The sequence below is a fragment of the Panulirus ornatus genome, chromosome 2 (genome assembly GCF_036320965.1).
Source record: "Panulirus ornatus isolate Po-2019 chromosome 2, ASM3632096v1, whole genome shotgun sequence".
Taxonomy (NCBI): domain Eukaryota; kingdom Metazoa; phylum Arthropoda; class Malacostraca; order Decapoda; family Palinuridae; genus Panulirus; species Panulirus ornatus.
The window spans coordinates 48,142,137-48,155,954 of NC_092225.1; the positions used below are offsets into that span (position 1 = coordinate 48,142,137).

The 13,818-nt window shown below is 39.6% G+C and overlaps 3 protein-coding genes across 3 annotated transcripts; all 3 read left to right on the forward strand.

Moving 5' to 3' along the window:
• Positions 1 to 324: 324 nt before the first annotated feature.
• LOC139752851 (uncharacterized) lies at positions 325 to 1,898 on the forward strand. Its single transcript, XM_071668818.1, has 3 exons — positions 325 to 366; positions 1,009 to 1,149; positions 1,285 to 1,898. Exons 1-3 carry the CDS (start codon positions 355 to 357, stop codon positions 1,555 to 1,557), a joined length of 426 nt encoding a protein of 141 aa, XP_071524919.1. The 5' UTR covers positions 325 to 354; the 3' UTR covers positions 1,558 to 1,898.
• A 2,531-nt stretch (positions 1,899 to 4,429) lies between these two features.
• On the forward strand, positions 4,430 to 6,071 carry LOC139752855 (uncharacterized). Its single transcript, XM_071668832.1, has 3 exons — positions 4,430 to 4,536; positions 5,184 to 5,312; positions 5,452 to 6,071. Exons 1-3 carry the CDS (start codon positions 4,525 to 4,527, stop codon positions 5,719 to 5,721), a joined length of 411 nt encoding a protein of 136 aa, XP_071524933.1. The 5' UTR covers positions 4,430 to 4,524; the 3' UTR covers positions 5,722 to 6,071.
• Positions 6,072 to 9,070: 2,999 nt separating this feature from the next.
• LOC139752859 (uncharacterized) lies at positions 9,071 to 10,774 on the forward strand. The gene is made up of 3 exons (XM_071668846.1): positions 9,071 to 9,247; positions 9,888 to 10,016; positions 10,154 to 10,774. The coding sequence occupies exons 1-3, from the start codon at positions 9,236 to 9,238 to the stop codon at positions 10,418 to 10,420; spliced, it is 408 nt and encodes a 135-aa protein (XP_071524947.1). The 5' UTR covers positions 9,071 to 9,235; the 3' UTR covers positions 10,421 to 10,774.
• The last annotated feature ends 3,044 nt before the right edge of the window (positions 10,775 to 13,818 follow it).

The following is a 13,818-nucleotide window of genomic DNA, read 5'->3' on the forward strand; positions in this document are numbered from 1 at the left end:
GTGCACATTTTTCACCCTCCTGCATGTTCAAGCCATAATCACTCAAAATATCTTTCGCTCCATCCTAGCTCCTTTCATTCTTCCCTCTACTCATGACAAGTATATCCACTTTCTCAACCTTTTTTTTTGCTCATTCTGAAACCAGGGTATGTGTTTTGTGTTTTAAGAAGCGTCAAGTCTTGACTGCATTCAAATTCAACTTTCTCTGAAGGATGAAAATCATTTTTGAACCTTGGCTGACTCTGGTGGTGGAGTAGAAAAACTGCTGAGTAAGGTTCCAGCTGAGGGTATAAAACCTGACGAGACCAAGAGGAAGCCAGTGTCTGCCGAGCAGCCAAACACTTCACTACCAACATGCTCGTCTCTGTGAGTTAACCAAACGTTGGTTCATTATGAAGGGTAATCTAATGGAACATTCAACCATTACCAGATTCAAAAATCAAATATTGTTGTTATGATATCTAAGTCGTTCAGTATCACTAATAAATTTAGATAACAATATGAAAGAATGAGTGGTTTCCAAAACTGTATTTACTGTAAAACTACGTGAAGTCCACAAGGATATTTTGAAAAGTAAAGAATCTATCAGTTGTCATATATTCTTATATAAGTAACTGAATATTCAAAAATGGCTTGAATATTGTAGCTATACATAGAAGCGTCGATAAGTCAACATTACGAAACAAAAAATAAACTTCATAATCTACTGAATGAAAAATAAGAAATAAAAGATATATACATACGAAAAATGTATATCAGAATAAGGTGGAGACATTAAAGACTTCTAAGTTAGAGCTTTGCTCATTAGCGCCACGGTATGGGCGAGTGTGAAGCTGCTTCGTCTTTACCACCAGGAACACTGCCATGATTACTATGCCTCTCCAGGTCATGGTGTTAGTCTTGTATCTCCCTAACCTTAATCTGTGGACTCATTTTATCTATGGATACATTTTTTAGTCAATAGCATAAGATTTTGACAACTGACGATTACTCTCAATCTTCCCGCAGGTGCTGCTGCTGTGCCTCTTCCTGGCAGGGGGTACGGCCCTTCCAGGAGGCTTTGGAGGAGGATTTGGAGGAGGATTTGGAGGTGGATATGGAGGAGGAGGAGGTGGTGGAGGAGGTGGTGGCTACGGAGGTTATGCTAATGTAGGTCTTAATTTAAAATAATCCATAATTATAACATCTTTGCTGATATTTGTTGAAACATTCAAATATGTACAAGTGAAGTATGTCAAAGATGTGAAAAAGTTATGAATATACATACACATACCATGTCCACAGGTGGCCCTGCCTTATGGCTTCCGATATGGGGTCTCGGCCGGACCAACCAACTTCGGACAGTGGGAGGGCGGCGACGGCCATGGTAACGCCCAAGGAAAATATTACGTGAATCTGCCTGATGGTCGAGTGCAGAAGGTCAGGTACTGGGTTGACGGGAGCGGCTACCATGCGTCCGTGACGTACCTGGGCACCGCTAGGTATCCTGCCTCCTATGGTCATGGTGGTGGTGGTGGTGGTGGTGGTCATGGTCATGGTTATGGTTATGGTCGCTAAGACTACCATGGACCAGCGCTAAGGAACATGACCAGTTATATGCATTCTCATTTTTCAAACTGGAGTGCTAGTCGTAAAAAGTCATCTTTCAAATCCAGGGTCAGGCATCTCTAAGAGATTTTCTTGTGACGTTCGTCAAACATTTTGGACCAATTATGCCACCATATCTAACGAGTATCTTTATTTTTATTCTAAGCAGCCTGCAGTCCCTCTTTCACACAACTAGCTACACCAGCTAAATGACCATTTGGAATATGATAATCTTGCTCTCTTATACAATTCATTTCTATCTCCTGATTTTGTAATTGTGCAATATATACATAGATGTATGTACATATCAACCAAATATATATATGAATATACATATCGAAGGTATGAATTCCATTATTCCAATATATAAGTGATGTGATGCCAAGTGACCTATGCGAATATCAAGTTTACACACACTTTTCCTTTCACTAAACCCATTTTCCTCTGCACCAGTAAGGGCTTTGACAGTTTGTTTCACTCAGGCAGTTATAAAGATTATTTGCTGGCTATTGTAAACTACTTACACCATTTTAAAAAGCTTCAGAATTTCTGATAACCGCATTGTTATTCATGAAAATTATTCAAGTATTAATGATATCAACAGAAGATAAACACTAAGCGTGTTATCACAACAGGGTAATAACATAAAGATTTTATTCACAAATGGTTATTCTGTTTGAAAATATTAAAAAAGATGTTCTAAGAAAATCAAAAGCTAAGGAAATGTTTCAGATGCTTTAACTCATAACCAATATAAACAACAATGATTATAAATTACAGTATCTAAAACATTTCCATGATTCAGCTTGTATATTACCTGATATATGTGCTAAAGAGAGACCTTTACACTTAGATATTTTAAAAGGGACAGGTGGGGTGAGATGTGTGTGTATTCATATCTTGGTGGAGACAATGGTTATATTTGTAAAGGTTTTAGGAAAAGTGGAAATTTTATGGGTGGCGAATGTGAGCGACCTTAGAAAAGAGGTTTCTGTAAAGAGATACGAGGCGAGAATAGGTGAAGAATAGCAAAAGACGAGAGGAAAGGAAACTAGGAGAGAGGTAAGGTATTGAAAATATTTAGGGAAGTAATTCCTACATGTGTGAGGAAAGTATGTTTTATGCTAAAGGTGGGATGTAGGCATATGATAAAGAGTACTTTGTAATGAGATGAGGAAGCAAAGGTACTGAGATAAAAGAAACGTGAAAAGACCGGTGTAGACACCGTAGCTCACCAATGTGTGACGAAAGGTATTCGGGTACATAGTATTCGAATAGTCATTTCTCTATCAGGAGCGATCATAGCCTAGCGGTAGCGCATCCGTCTGTTACACAGGGGTCCTGGGTTCGATCCTGACAGTTGGAGGTTAGTATGTTCTATGAAGATGCGTGTTCATATGCACTTTGCTCGTATTCATGTACCTCCGCGTTGTACAGTTAGGTTCGGTAAAATGCTATGTGCTGGCTGTGTGAGCCTGATAGGAAATGACTGATGTAGACCCCGTTGCTCATTAGTGTGAGACGAAAGGTATTCGGGTACATAGTATTTGAATAGTCATTTCTTAATTACGGGCAATCATAACCTAGCGGTAGCGCTCCCGCCTGTTGCACAGGGATCCCGGGTTCGATTCCGGGTTCGATCCCGGGTTCCATCCCGGCTGTTAGAGGTTTGTATGATATATATATATATATATATATATATATATATATATATATATATATATACATGGAATGAAAAAGATTTTGAGCGATCGGGACCTGAACATACAGGAGGGTGAAAGGCGTGAAAGGAATAGAGTGAATTGGAACGATGTGGTATACCAGTGTCGACGTGCTGTCAATGGATTGAGCCAGGGCATGTGAAGCGTCTGGGGTAAACCATGGAAAGTTTTGTGGGGCCTGGATGTGGAAAGGGAGCTGTGGTTTCTGTGCATCATACATGACAGCTAGAGACAGAGTGTGAACGAATGTGGCCGTTGTTATCTTTTCCTAGCGCTGCCTCGCGCGCTTGCGGGGGGAGAGGGTTGTCATTTCATGTGTGGCGGGGTGGTGACGAGAATGAATGGAGGCAGCAAGTGTGAATTATGTACATGTGTATATATGTATATATCTGTGTATGCAAATATATGTATACGTTGAAATGTATAGGTATGTATATGTGCGTGTGAGGACGTGTATGTATATACATGAGTATGTGAATGGGTTGGGACATTCTTTCTTTTGTTTCCTTGCGCTACCTCGCTAAGCGGGAGACAGCGACGAAGTTTAATAAAAAAAAAAAAGATTATATACCAACGTTCTCTCGCCCTTATCCATTACGAGAGCCATCCCTGCCACACATTAAACAGCAACGTCATCCCCTGCGACAGCCAGGTAGCGCCAAGGAACATATGAAGAAAGGCCATACCCGCTCATATTTATTGTCTGCCTGTCATTTGTACTGCAACGAAACCATTGCTCCCTATGAACATCAAAGCTCCACATTGGTTTACCCCAGACGCTTCACATACTCTGGTTCAATCACTGATGAAAAGTCGACCTCAGTATACCATATCGTTCCAATTCACTCTTTTCTGTGCACACTTTTCACCCTCCTGCCATAATCACTCTAATTTTTTTTTTCGCTCCATCCTTTCATCTACAATTTGGTTTACCGTCTTTCATTCTTCCCTCTAATCCTGACATGTATATCCACTTTCTCGACCTTTTCTTGCTCATTCTGAAACCAGGGTATGTGTTTTGTGTTTAAAGAAGCGTTAAGTCTTGACTGCATTCAAATTCAACTTTCTCTGAAGGATGAAATCATTTTGGAACCTTGGCTGACTCTGGTGGTGGAGTAGAAAAACTGCTGACTAAGGTTCCAGCTGAGGGTATAAAACCTGACGAGACCAAGAGGAAGCCAGTGTCTGCCGAGCAGTCAAACACTTCACTACCAACATGCTCGTCTCTGTGAGTTAACCAAACGTTGGTTCAGTATGAAGAGGAATCTAGTGGAACATTCAACCATTACCAGATTCAAAAATCAAAAATTGCTGTCATCATATCTAAGTCGTTCAGTATCAGTAATAGATATGGATAATAATAATAAAGAATGAGTGGCATCCAAAACTGTATTTACTGTAAAGCTACATGAAGTCCACAAGGATATTTTGAAATGTAAAGAATTTATCAGATGTCATATATTCTTATATAATTAACTGAATATTCAAAAATGGCTTGAATATTGTAGCTATACATACAAGCGTCGATAAGACAACATTACAGAGCAAAAAAAAAACTTCATAATCTACTGAATGAAAAATGATAAGTAAAAAATATATTGATGCGAAAAATGAACTATCAGAATAATGTAGAGACACTAATGATATCTAAGTTAGTGTGTGTTCATTAGAGCAACGGTATGGGCGAGGCGAGAGTGTAGCAGCTTCGTCTTCACCACCAGGACCACTGCCATGATTACTATGCCTCTCCAGGTCATGGTGTTAGTCCTGTATTCTCCTTACCTTAACCTTGTAATTCACTTTATCTATGGATACATTTTCTAGACTGTAACATAACATTTTGACAACTGACGATTACTCTCAATCTTCCCGCAGGTGCTGCTGTTGTGCCTGTTCGTGGCAGGGGGTACGGCCCTTCCAGGAGGCTTTGGAGGAGGATTTGGAGGTGGATATGGAGGAGGAGGAGGTGGTGGAGGAGGTGGTGGCTACGGAGGTTATGCTAATGTAGGTCTTAATTCAAAATGATCCACAGTGATAACATCTATACTGATATTTGATAAAACATTCAAATATGCACAAGTGAAGTAAGTCAAACATGTGAAAAAAAAAATCATAGATATACATACACATACCATGTCCACAGGTGGCCCTGCCTTATGGCTTCCGATATGGGGTCTCGGCCGGACCAACCAACTTCGGACAGTGGGAGGGCGGCGACGGCCATGGTAACGCCCAAGGAAAGTATTACGTGAATCTGCCTGATGGTCGAGTGCAGAAGGTCAGGTACTGGGTTGACGGGAGCGGCTACCATGCGTCCGTGACGTACCTGGGCACCGCTAGGTATCCTGCCTCCTATGGTCATGGTGGTGGTGGTGGTGGTGGTCATGGTCATGGTTATGGTTATGGTCGCTAAGACTACCAAGGACTACCGCTAAGGAACATGACCAGTTGTATGCACTCTCTTTTCTCGACTGAAGTGCTAGTCGTAAGCAAGTCATCTTTCAAACTGAGCAACAGGTAGATCTAAGAGATTTTCTTGTGACATTGGCCAAATATTTTGGACCGTATATGACACCATATATGACAGCATATTCTTCTTTTCATTTCTATGCAGCCTACAGCCCTTCTCTCGCACAACTAGCTACATCAGAAAATGAACATTTGGAATATGATATTCCTGCTCTCCTATACAATTTATTACTAGTTGTTGATTTTGTAATTGTCCAACATATACATAAATGTATGTACATATCAACCAAATATATATGAATATACATATCGGAGTATGAGATCCATAATTTCAATATATAAGTGTTGTGATGCCATGTGACCTATGCGAATATCAACTTTGCACACACTTTTCCTTTCACTAAACCCGTTTTCCTCTGCATCATTAAGGGTTTTGGCAGTTTGTTAGACTCAGGCAGTGATAATGATAATTCGCTGGCTGTTATAAGACTACTTACATCACTTCAAAAAGCTACAGAATTTCTGATAAGACATTCCCTAACTGCATTGTTATTCACGAGATCTATATGAATATCAAAGATTTCAACAAAAGGTAAATATTATGCATGTTATCACAATAAGGTAATAATATAAGTATATCTTCACAAATGGCTATTTTGTTTGAAAATGTTAAGAAAAAAATTTCTAGGAACATTACAAGCTAAGTTAAGGAAATGTTTGGGATACTTTAATTCATAACCAATTGTAACAAAATTGGTTATGAATTACAGTATATAAAACATTTCCATAAGTCAGCTTGTGTATTGATTAACATATGTGCTAAAGAGAGATTTTACACTTAGATATTTTAAAAAGGACAGGTCGGGTGGGGTATGTGTGCATTCATATCTTTGTGTAGACAATGGTTATGTTTGTAAAGGCTTTGGGAAAGGTGGAAATTATATGGGTGATAAGAGGGTTAGGTATGTGAACGAGCTTGGTAAAGAGGCTTGTATAAAGGGATACCGAGCCAGATTAGGTAAGGAATAACAAAAAGTGAGAGTAATGCTTCCATGTGTAAGGAAAGTATTTTTTACGCCAGAGGTGGGATGTGGTGGTTTGAAAAAGGGTGCTTTGTAATGGGATGAGTAAGAAAAGGTACCGATGCAAGAAAAAAAGAAAGTGGTTTGGGTGTTACCTGCAGGGAAAGGATGACAGATAAGACGTACGAGAGGTTGTGACAGGAGGTCAAAAAGAAGATATAGAGCCTGAAAAAGAGGGCAGTGAGTGTTGCAGGGAGAAATTATCGGCGAAATTGAGAGTGAATAAGAAAATATTTTGGAAGGAGGTAACTCGTGTGAGGAAAACGTATCAAATAGAATTGTCAAAAAACAAATGATGAGAAAGTGGTAACAGGCAAGGAAGAGGTGAAAAGTAGATGGCAAGAATCTTTTGAGCGGCTATATGATCTTTTAGATGACTAAGTGGCAGATGATGGGTGTTTGGGTCGTGGGGATATGCGAAGTGAGAGAGCCGTGGCAAGAGGTTTGGCGAATAGAGAAGTAGTAGTGAAAGGTTTGCGTGAGATTAAGTGTAGCAAGGCAGCAGGATTGGACTAATATGCAGTTAGATTTCTCGAGAAGATGGGTGGCAGTGATGTTGATTGGTTAGTTAACGATTCTAAGATTAGTGTCAGAGAATTAGCAGAATGACTGTATCGTGCAATGGCATAAAGGGAAGGTGGACAGAAGTGTATTTTCGAACAATTCAGGTATCAATCTATTTATTTTGCATTGGTTTGTTTTTTGGAGGATTGATGAGCAAGAGGATATGGCATATATAAAGCATTAGTCTGAAAAGGTACAATATCGCTTTAGGAGGGTAGAGAATGCATGCATTAGGTGTTTCCTATGCAGAATTTGTATGAGATATACTTAGGGAAAGAGAAGTTATATGAGGCATTTATAGATATTTAGAAATTGTAGGATATGGTTGAGCTAGATGTTTTGTGGAAGATGTTGTAAATATATGGTGTGGGAGGAGGGATGACAGATGCAGCAAGGAATTTTCATCGAGAGACTAAGGCCGGTGTGGGAGAAGGGAGAAAGGCGGGTGAATAGTTCCAGGTGAGAAGGGAAAGGTTTGGGTGAAGGGTATGTGATGTCACCATGGCTGTCTAATCTGCTTATTGATGGAGTGATGGAAATGGTGAACGAGAGAGTCTTGGAGAAAAGAGGTCTACGATCTTTCGGGAGAAGGAGGCCTCGGAGTTGAGTCACTTACTGTTTCCTTATGACAAAACTCTTGTGGCATATTCCAGTGAGAAACTACAGAAGCTGTTTTTCCTCCGTTTGGGAGAATGTATGGAAGCAGAAAGTTGAGGGTTAATATGAAAAAAGGAAGATTACATAGTTCAACAGTTGAGGAGAATAGATTGGCTGGAATGTGAGTTTGAATGGAGAGCAACTAGAGTATATGAAGTGTTTTAAATACCTAGCAGAGGACATGATAGCGTATGGATCCATGGGGGCTGGGACCTATACGTACGTTTTTTACAAAAGATTATCATTTAGCATGCTTAATAGCAGTGTTATATAAGGGTACTTTGAAAAATGATCCAAGGTGCTCAATAAATCATGAGAAATTCCAAGTATTTTGCAAGAAATTGAGGTGAGATATTGGAGATATTTTCAAGTGCCACTGATCCAAATGAAAATCTCAAAATAGATGTTATACTTTATGGTGAATGAGAATATGGAACTGAAAATCCGACATTTCCAAAAATTTTCCATGTTCTTAACATCTGGGGTAAATAACATTATAATTTCCTAGTTACTTGACAGATCGGACTAAACACAGGTTTTTTACGAATTCATATTCAGCATTTTTAAATGTATTCATCTATTTGATATACTTCATCGCTGTTTTCCGTGTTAGCGTGGTAGCGCCAGGAAACAGAAGAAAAAGACCCATCCACTTTCATCCAAATATATGCACATATAAGCACACACACACACACACACACACACACACACACACACACACACACACACACACACACACACACACACACACACACACACACACACACACACACACACACACACACACACACACACACAAACACACACACACACGCACACATAATCACTCAAAATCTTTTTCGCTCCATCCTTCCATCTACAATTTGGTCTACCGCTTTTCATTCTTCCCTCTATTCCTGACATGTATATCCACTTTCTCAACCTTTTCTTGCTCATTCTGAAACCAGGATATGTGTTTTGCGTTTAAAGAAGCGATAAGTCTTGACTGCATTCAAATTCAACTTTCTCTGAAGGATGAAAATCATTTTGAACCTTGGCTGACTCTGGTGGTGGAGTAGAAAAACTGCTGACTAAGGTTCCAGCTGAGGGTATAAAACCTGACGAGACCAAGAGGAAGCCAGTGTCTGCCGAGCAGCCAAACACTTCACTACCAACATGCTCGTCTCTGTGAGTTAACCAAACGTTGGTTCAGTATGAAGAGGAATCTAGTGGAACATTCAACCATTACCAGATTCAAAAATCAAAAATTGCTGTCATCATATTCAAGTCGTTCAGTATCAATGATAGATATGGATAATAAGAGATAGAATGAGTGGTCCCTAAAACTGTATATACTGTAAAACTACATGAAATCCACAAGCATTTCTTTAGATGTAAAGAATTCATCAGTTGTCATATTTACTTTTATAAGTAATTGAATATCAAAAAATGGCTTGAATAGTGTTGCTATATATATAACAGCGTCGGTAAGTCAACATTACGAAACACAAACTTCATAATTTGCCGAATGAAAAAAAATAAGTAAAAAATATATGTATGAAAAGTAACTCTCAGAATATAATAGAGACATTAATGATGTCTAAGTTAGTGTGTGTTCATTAGAGCAACGGTATGGGCGAGGCGAGAGTGTAGCAGCTTCGTCTTCACCACCAGGACCACTGCCATGATTACTATGCCTCTCCAGGTCATGGTGTTAGTCCTGTATTCTCCTTACCTTAATCTTGTAATTCACTTTATCTATGGATACGTTTTCTAGACTGTAACATAACATTTTGACAACTGACGATTACTCTCCATCTTCCCGCAGGTGCTGCTGCTGTGCCTGTTCGTGGCAGGGGGTACGGCCCTTCCAGGAGGCTTTGGAGGTGGATTTGGAGGTGGATATGGAGGAGGAGGAGGTGGTGGAGGAGGTGGTGGCTACGGAGGTTATGCTAATGTAGGTCTAATTTCAAAATAATCCACAGTGATAACATCTATACTGATATTTGATAAAACATTCAAATATGTACAAGTGAAGTAAGTCAAAGATGTGAAAAAAAATCATAGATATACATACACATACCATGTCCACAGGTGGCCCTGCCTTATGGCTTCCGATATGGGGTCTCGGCCGGACCAACCAACTTCGGACAGTGGGAGGGCGGCGACGGCCATGGTAACGCCCAAGGAAAGTATTACGTGAATCTGCCTGATGGTCGAGTGCAGAAGGTCAGGTACTGGGTTGACGGGAGCGGCTACCATGCGTCCGTGACGTACCTAGGCACCGCTAGGTATCCTGCCTCCTATGGTCATGGTGGTGGTGGTGGTGGTCATGGTCATGGTTATGGTTATGGTCGCTAAGACTACCAAGGACTACCGCTAAGGAACATGACCAGTTGTATGCACTCTCTTTTCTCAACTGAAGTGCTAGCTAGTTGTAAGCAAGTCTTTTTCAGATTCAGGGTCAGGTAAATCTAAGATATTTTCTCGTCATATTGTCCAAACCTTTTGGACCATTTATGATACCATTTCTCACCAATATCATCAATTTTTTTTTTCATTTCTAAGCAGCCCGCAGCCCCTCTCTCGCACAACTAGCCACACCAGCTAAATGAACATTTGGAATATGATAATCTAGCAAAGTCTCTTAAACAATTCATCACCATTCATTGATTTTGTAATTGCCCGATATATACATAAATGTATGCACATATCAACCAAATATATATGAATATACATATCGGAGTATGATTTACATAATTCCAATATATAAGTGATGTGATGCCACGTGACTTATGCGAAAATGAAACCTACACATATTTTTCCTTTCCCTAAACCCAAATTCCAGGTATTTTGCTTCATATTTTGTGGCATTTTGGTGAAATTTTGAAGTGCGCCAAATCTGAATGAAAATATTAGTTAGTGTAAGTGTTATTCCTTATGCTGAAACAGAATTTGAAGCGAACATTCTCCATATGTTGAACTTGTGCATCTGGGTTAATAACATTGATATTCACTCTCTTATTACTTGACTTATCAACATAAATGTATATTTTTCACCACAGACTTTAGTTCAGCAGGCTTCTGGTGAGATTTTGAACAAATTCCAAAGTGTCCAAAATTTAAAGTGACATGTAAGCAGAGCCAGACAGATAGGTAGCGAGGCAAGCAAGATGTTAACTAGATAATGAAATATAACACAAAGACAGCAAACTAGTGAGTGATCCCAAATGGCACCAGAGACAGTCAGTAGGTCAAGGAGCCATTCAGTTGGCTCGACAGACACAGACAGTCACATGACTTGTCGGATAATCAGTCAATACGAAGTTCAGTCAACCATCCAACTATCCAGACAGCTATCCAGAAAGTCAGCATGACAGTCACTTAGACAGTCGTACAGATACCCAGACTTATAACCATTGCGGACAGTCAGGCACACAGTCACATGCAGACGGACAAACGGTCAGACAGTCAGTCGAAAAACAAGCCTAATGAAATTCCAGACAATCAGTCTCACAGTCAGAGAACCAGTTTGTCCAGAGTGAAATAGACAGTTGGCAAAGCATCTAACCAACAAGTCAGCCAGACAGTTAAACAGTTTACAAAGAACACTGTCAAATAAGCAGACGGCCATACACAAGAAGTAAGGAAGCATTTGATTATAAACAAAAAAGTGCGAATTAATCACCCCTACAAATAAGCCAGTAACAACCAGCCAACAAGAAAACCAAACAGCTTGACACATACTCGACACAGCGGAAGGAGCAGAACCAGACTCACCTCACCTCACGAAATGGTTCACACAAGCTTGGAAAACAGAGTATGAAATACATAGGTCTGCATTCTCAGTCAGAACTACTGAGTTCTTTACTACGTTCAATGCATTAGCTAGTAATGACAGGAAGGTGACCAAAGCGATGCAGATCGCCTTAGTGTCCCCTCCGATGGTGGCGTCAGTTTGTTAGAGAATGGGAATCATCAAAGAAAACGTAAATTGTTAGAGAAGAAACTATGAAATTTTACTCTATCGTTGTTGATTCTTTTCTTTATTGTAATCCGACGAATTTATACGATATGTAAATGATCATTATATTCTTTTAAGGCTAAAACCATGATATCTTATGAAAGGTTCAGGTACAGGTGATTAGGAAGTTTGATGGCAAGAGGAAGGGTGTAAGAGATGAGAACTCTTGGGAGTGTGGTAAAGGAGAGAACAAGAGGGTAATACATCCTGGGGTTCACCCCATGTCCTACACCGTCGTTCAAGGAAGATATGTAAGACACGGATACTATGTAAGTATCATTTTCCATTTCTTTTAGCTTGCGAGCAAAGAAAATAAGGCGACAATTATAAGTTAATGTTTACGTCCTTTTTGCTCTGTAAAACCAAGAAAGAAAAAGTTCAGATAATTCTGGCGATAGATATTAAATTTATCACCTTTGGGAGAAAGAGATCAACAGAGAAGGTGATTAAAGATATGAAATTTCTTTTCTTAGTTTTGATGGAGGGAACCTTATGTCTGCTTCACCTTTGTGCTGAAGCGAATGAATCATTAGCATTCTTCTTATTATTGCATTGATACATGATCATTGAGAGAGAGAGAGAGAGAGAGAGAGAGAGAGAGAGAGAGAGAGAGAGAGAGAGAGAGAGAGAGAGAGAGAGAGAGAGAGAGAGAGAGAGAGAGAGAGAGAGAGAGAGAGAGAGAGAGAGAATTAGCTAAAGCATCTGGCGTTAGTGTAAATTAGACAGTTTTTTTTTGCGAACTCTAAAGGCCATGGAAATTAGATGCCCTGGTCCAGACAGAAAGGAAGGCTCCATTAAGACCTCATTAAAGTTCATTAAAAGTTCTTAAGACTCTCACAAAATGTAAAGCATCGATGTAGATAAGCTGCTCGAAGTACACTAGAGATCCCGTCGCTAGAACCACTGGGCTGAAGCAAAAAGCTAAGTGTTCACCTAGATGTAGAGAAATACATCTTCACAAACAATGAAGACGAAAAGTTGTTTTATTTCTCATCATGTATTTATTGCGCATTCAGTTTTATTGACAACTTCTCAGACAAGGTTAACAATTCTCAGTTATTCTGGATATTTCCAAAACCATTCTCATATATCATCTTACTTTCTATATTTATATCGTCAATATACTAAAGAGACAATGGAAGCCAGATCTATTTGCAGATCATCAATATATATTACATAAGAGAAATTCGAGCCAAGGACTGAGCTGTACAGTCACCTTATATTAATGATGTGAAAATTCAGGACTTCCCATGAAGTACAACTGTGTGTACTTTGTTAGTGAGCCAGTCTTTGTTAGTAAGCTAATCTTTGTTAATGAGTTGACCTTTTCTATAGAGCTAGTCTTTGCTAGTAGGTCAGTCTTTGTTAGTTAGTCTTTGATAGAGAGCCAGTCTTTTTTTAGTTAGCTAGTCTTTGTTAGTGAGGTAGTTTTTGTTAGTGAGGCAGTCTTTGTTAGTAAGCCAGTCTTTGTCAGTGAGCCAGCCTTTGTAGCGAGCTAATCTTCATTAGTAAGCCAGTCTTTGTTGGTGAGCCAACATATTTCCATTCGTATTTTCTCTGTCTTCTGTCTTTCACACGCTTCACCGTTTGCCTGGCCTTACTGAAGCTCCTGTTCGTGATGTGAAAGAGAAAAGTTCTGCCTTCGTTACTTCTATTCAGTCATAATGTTCTTGTGCTAACTCGTCATCATAATTCACCCGGTTAGTGTGTTTTTTCACAACCTTCATACTTATGC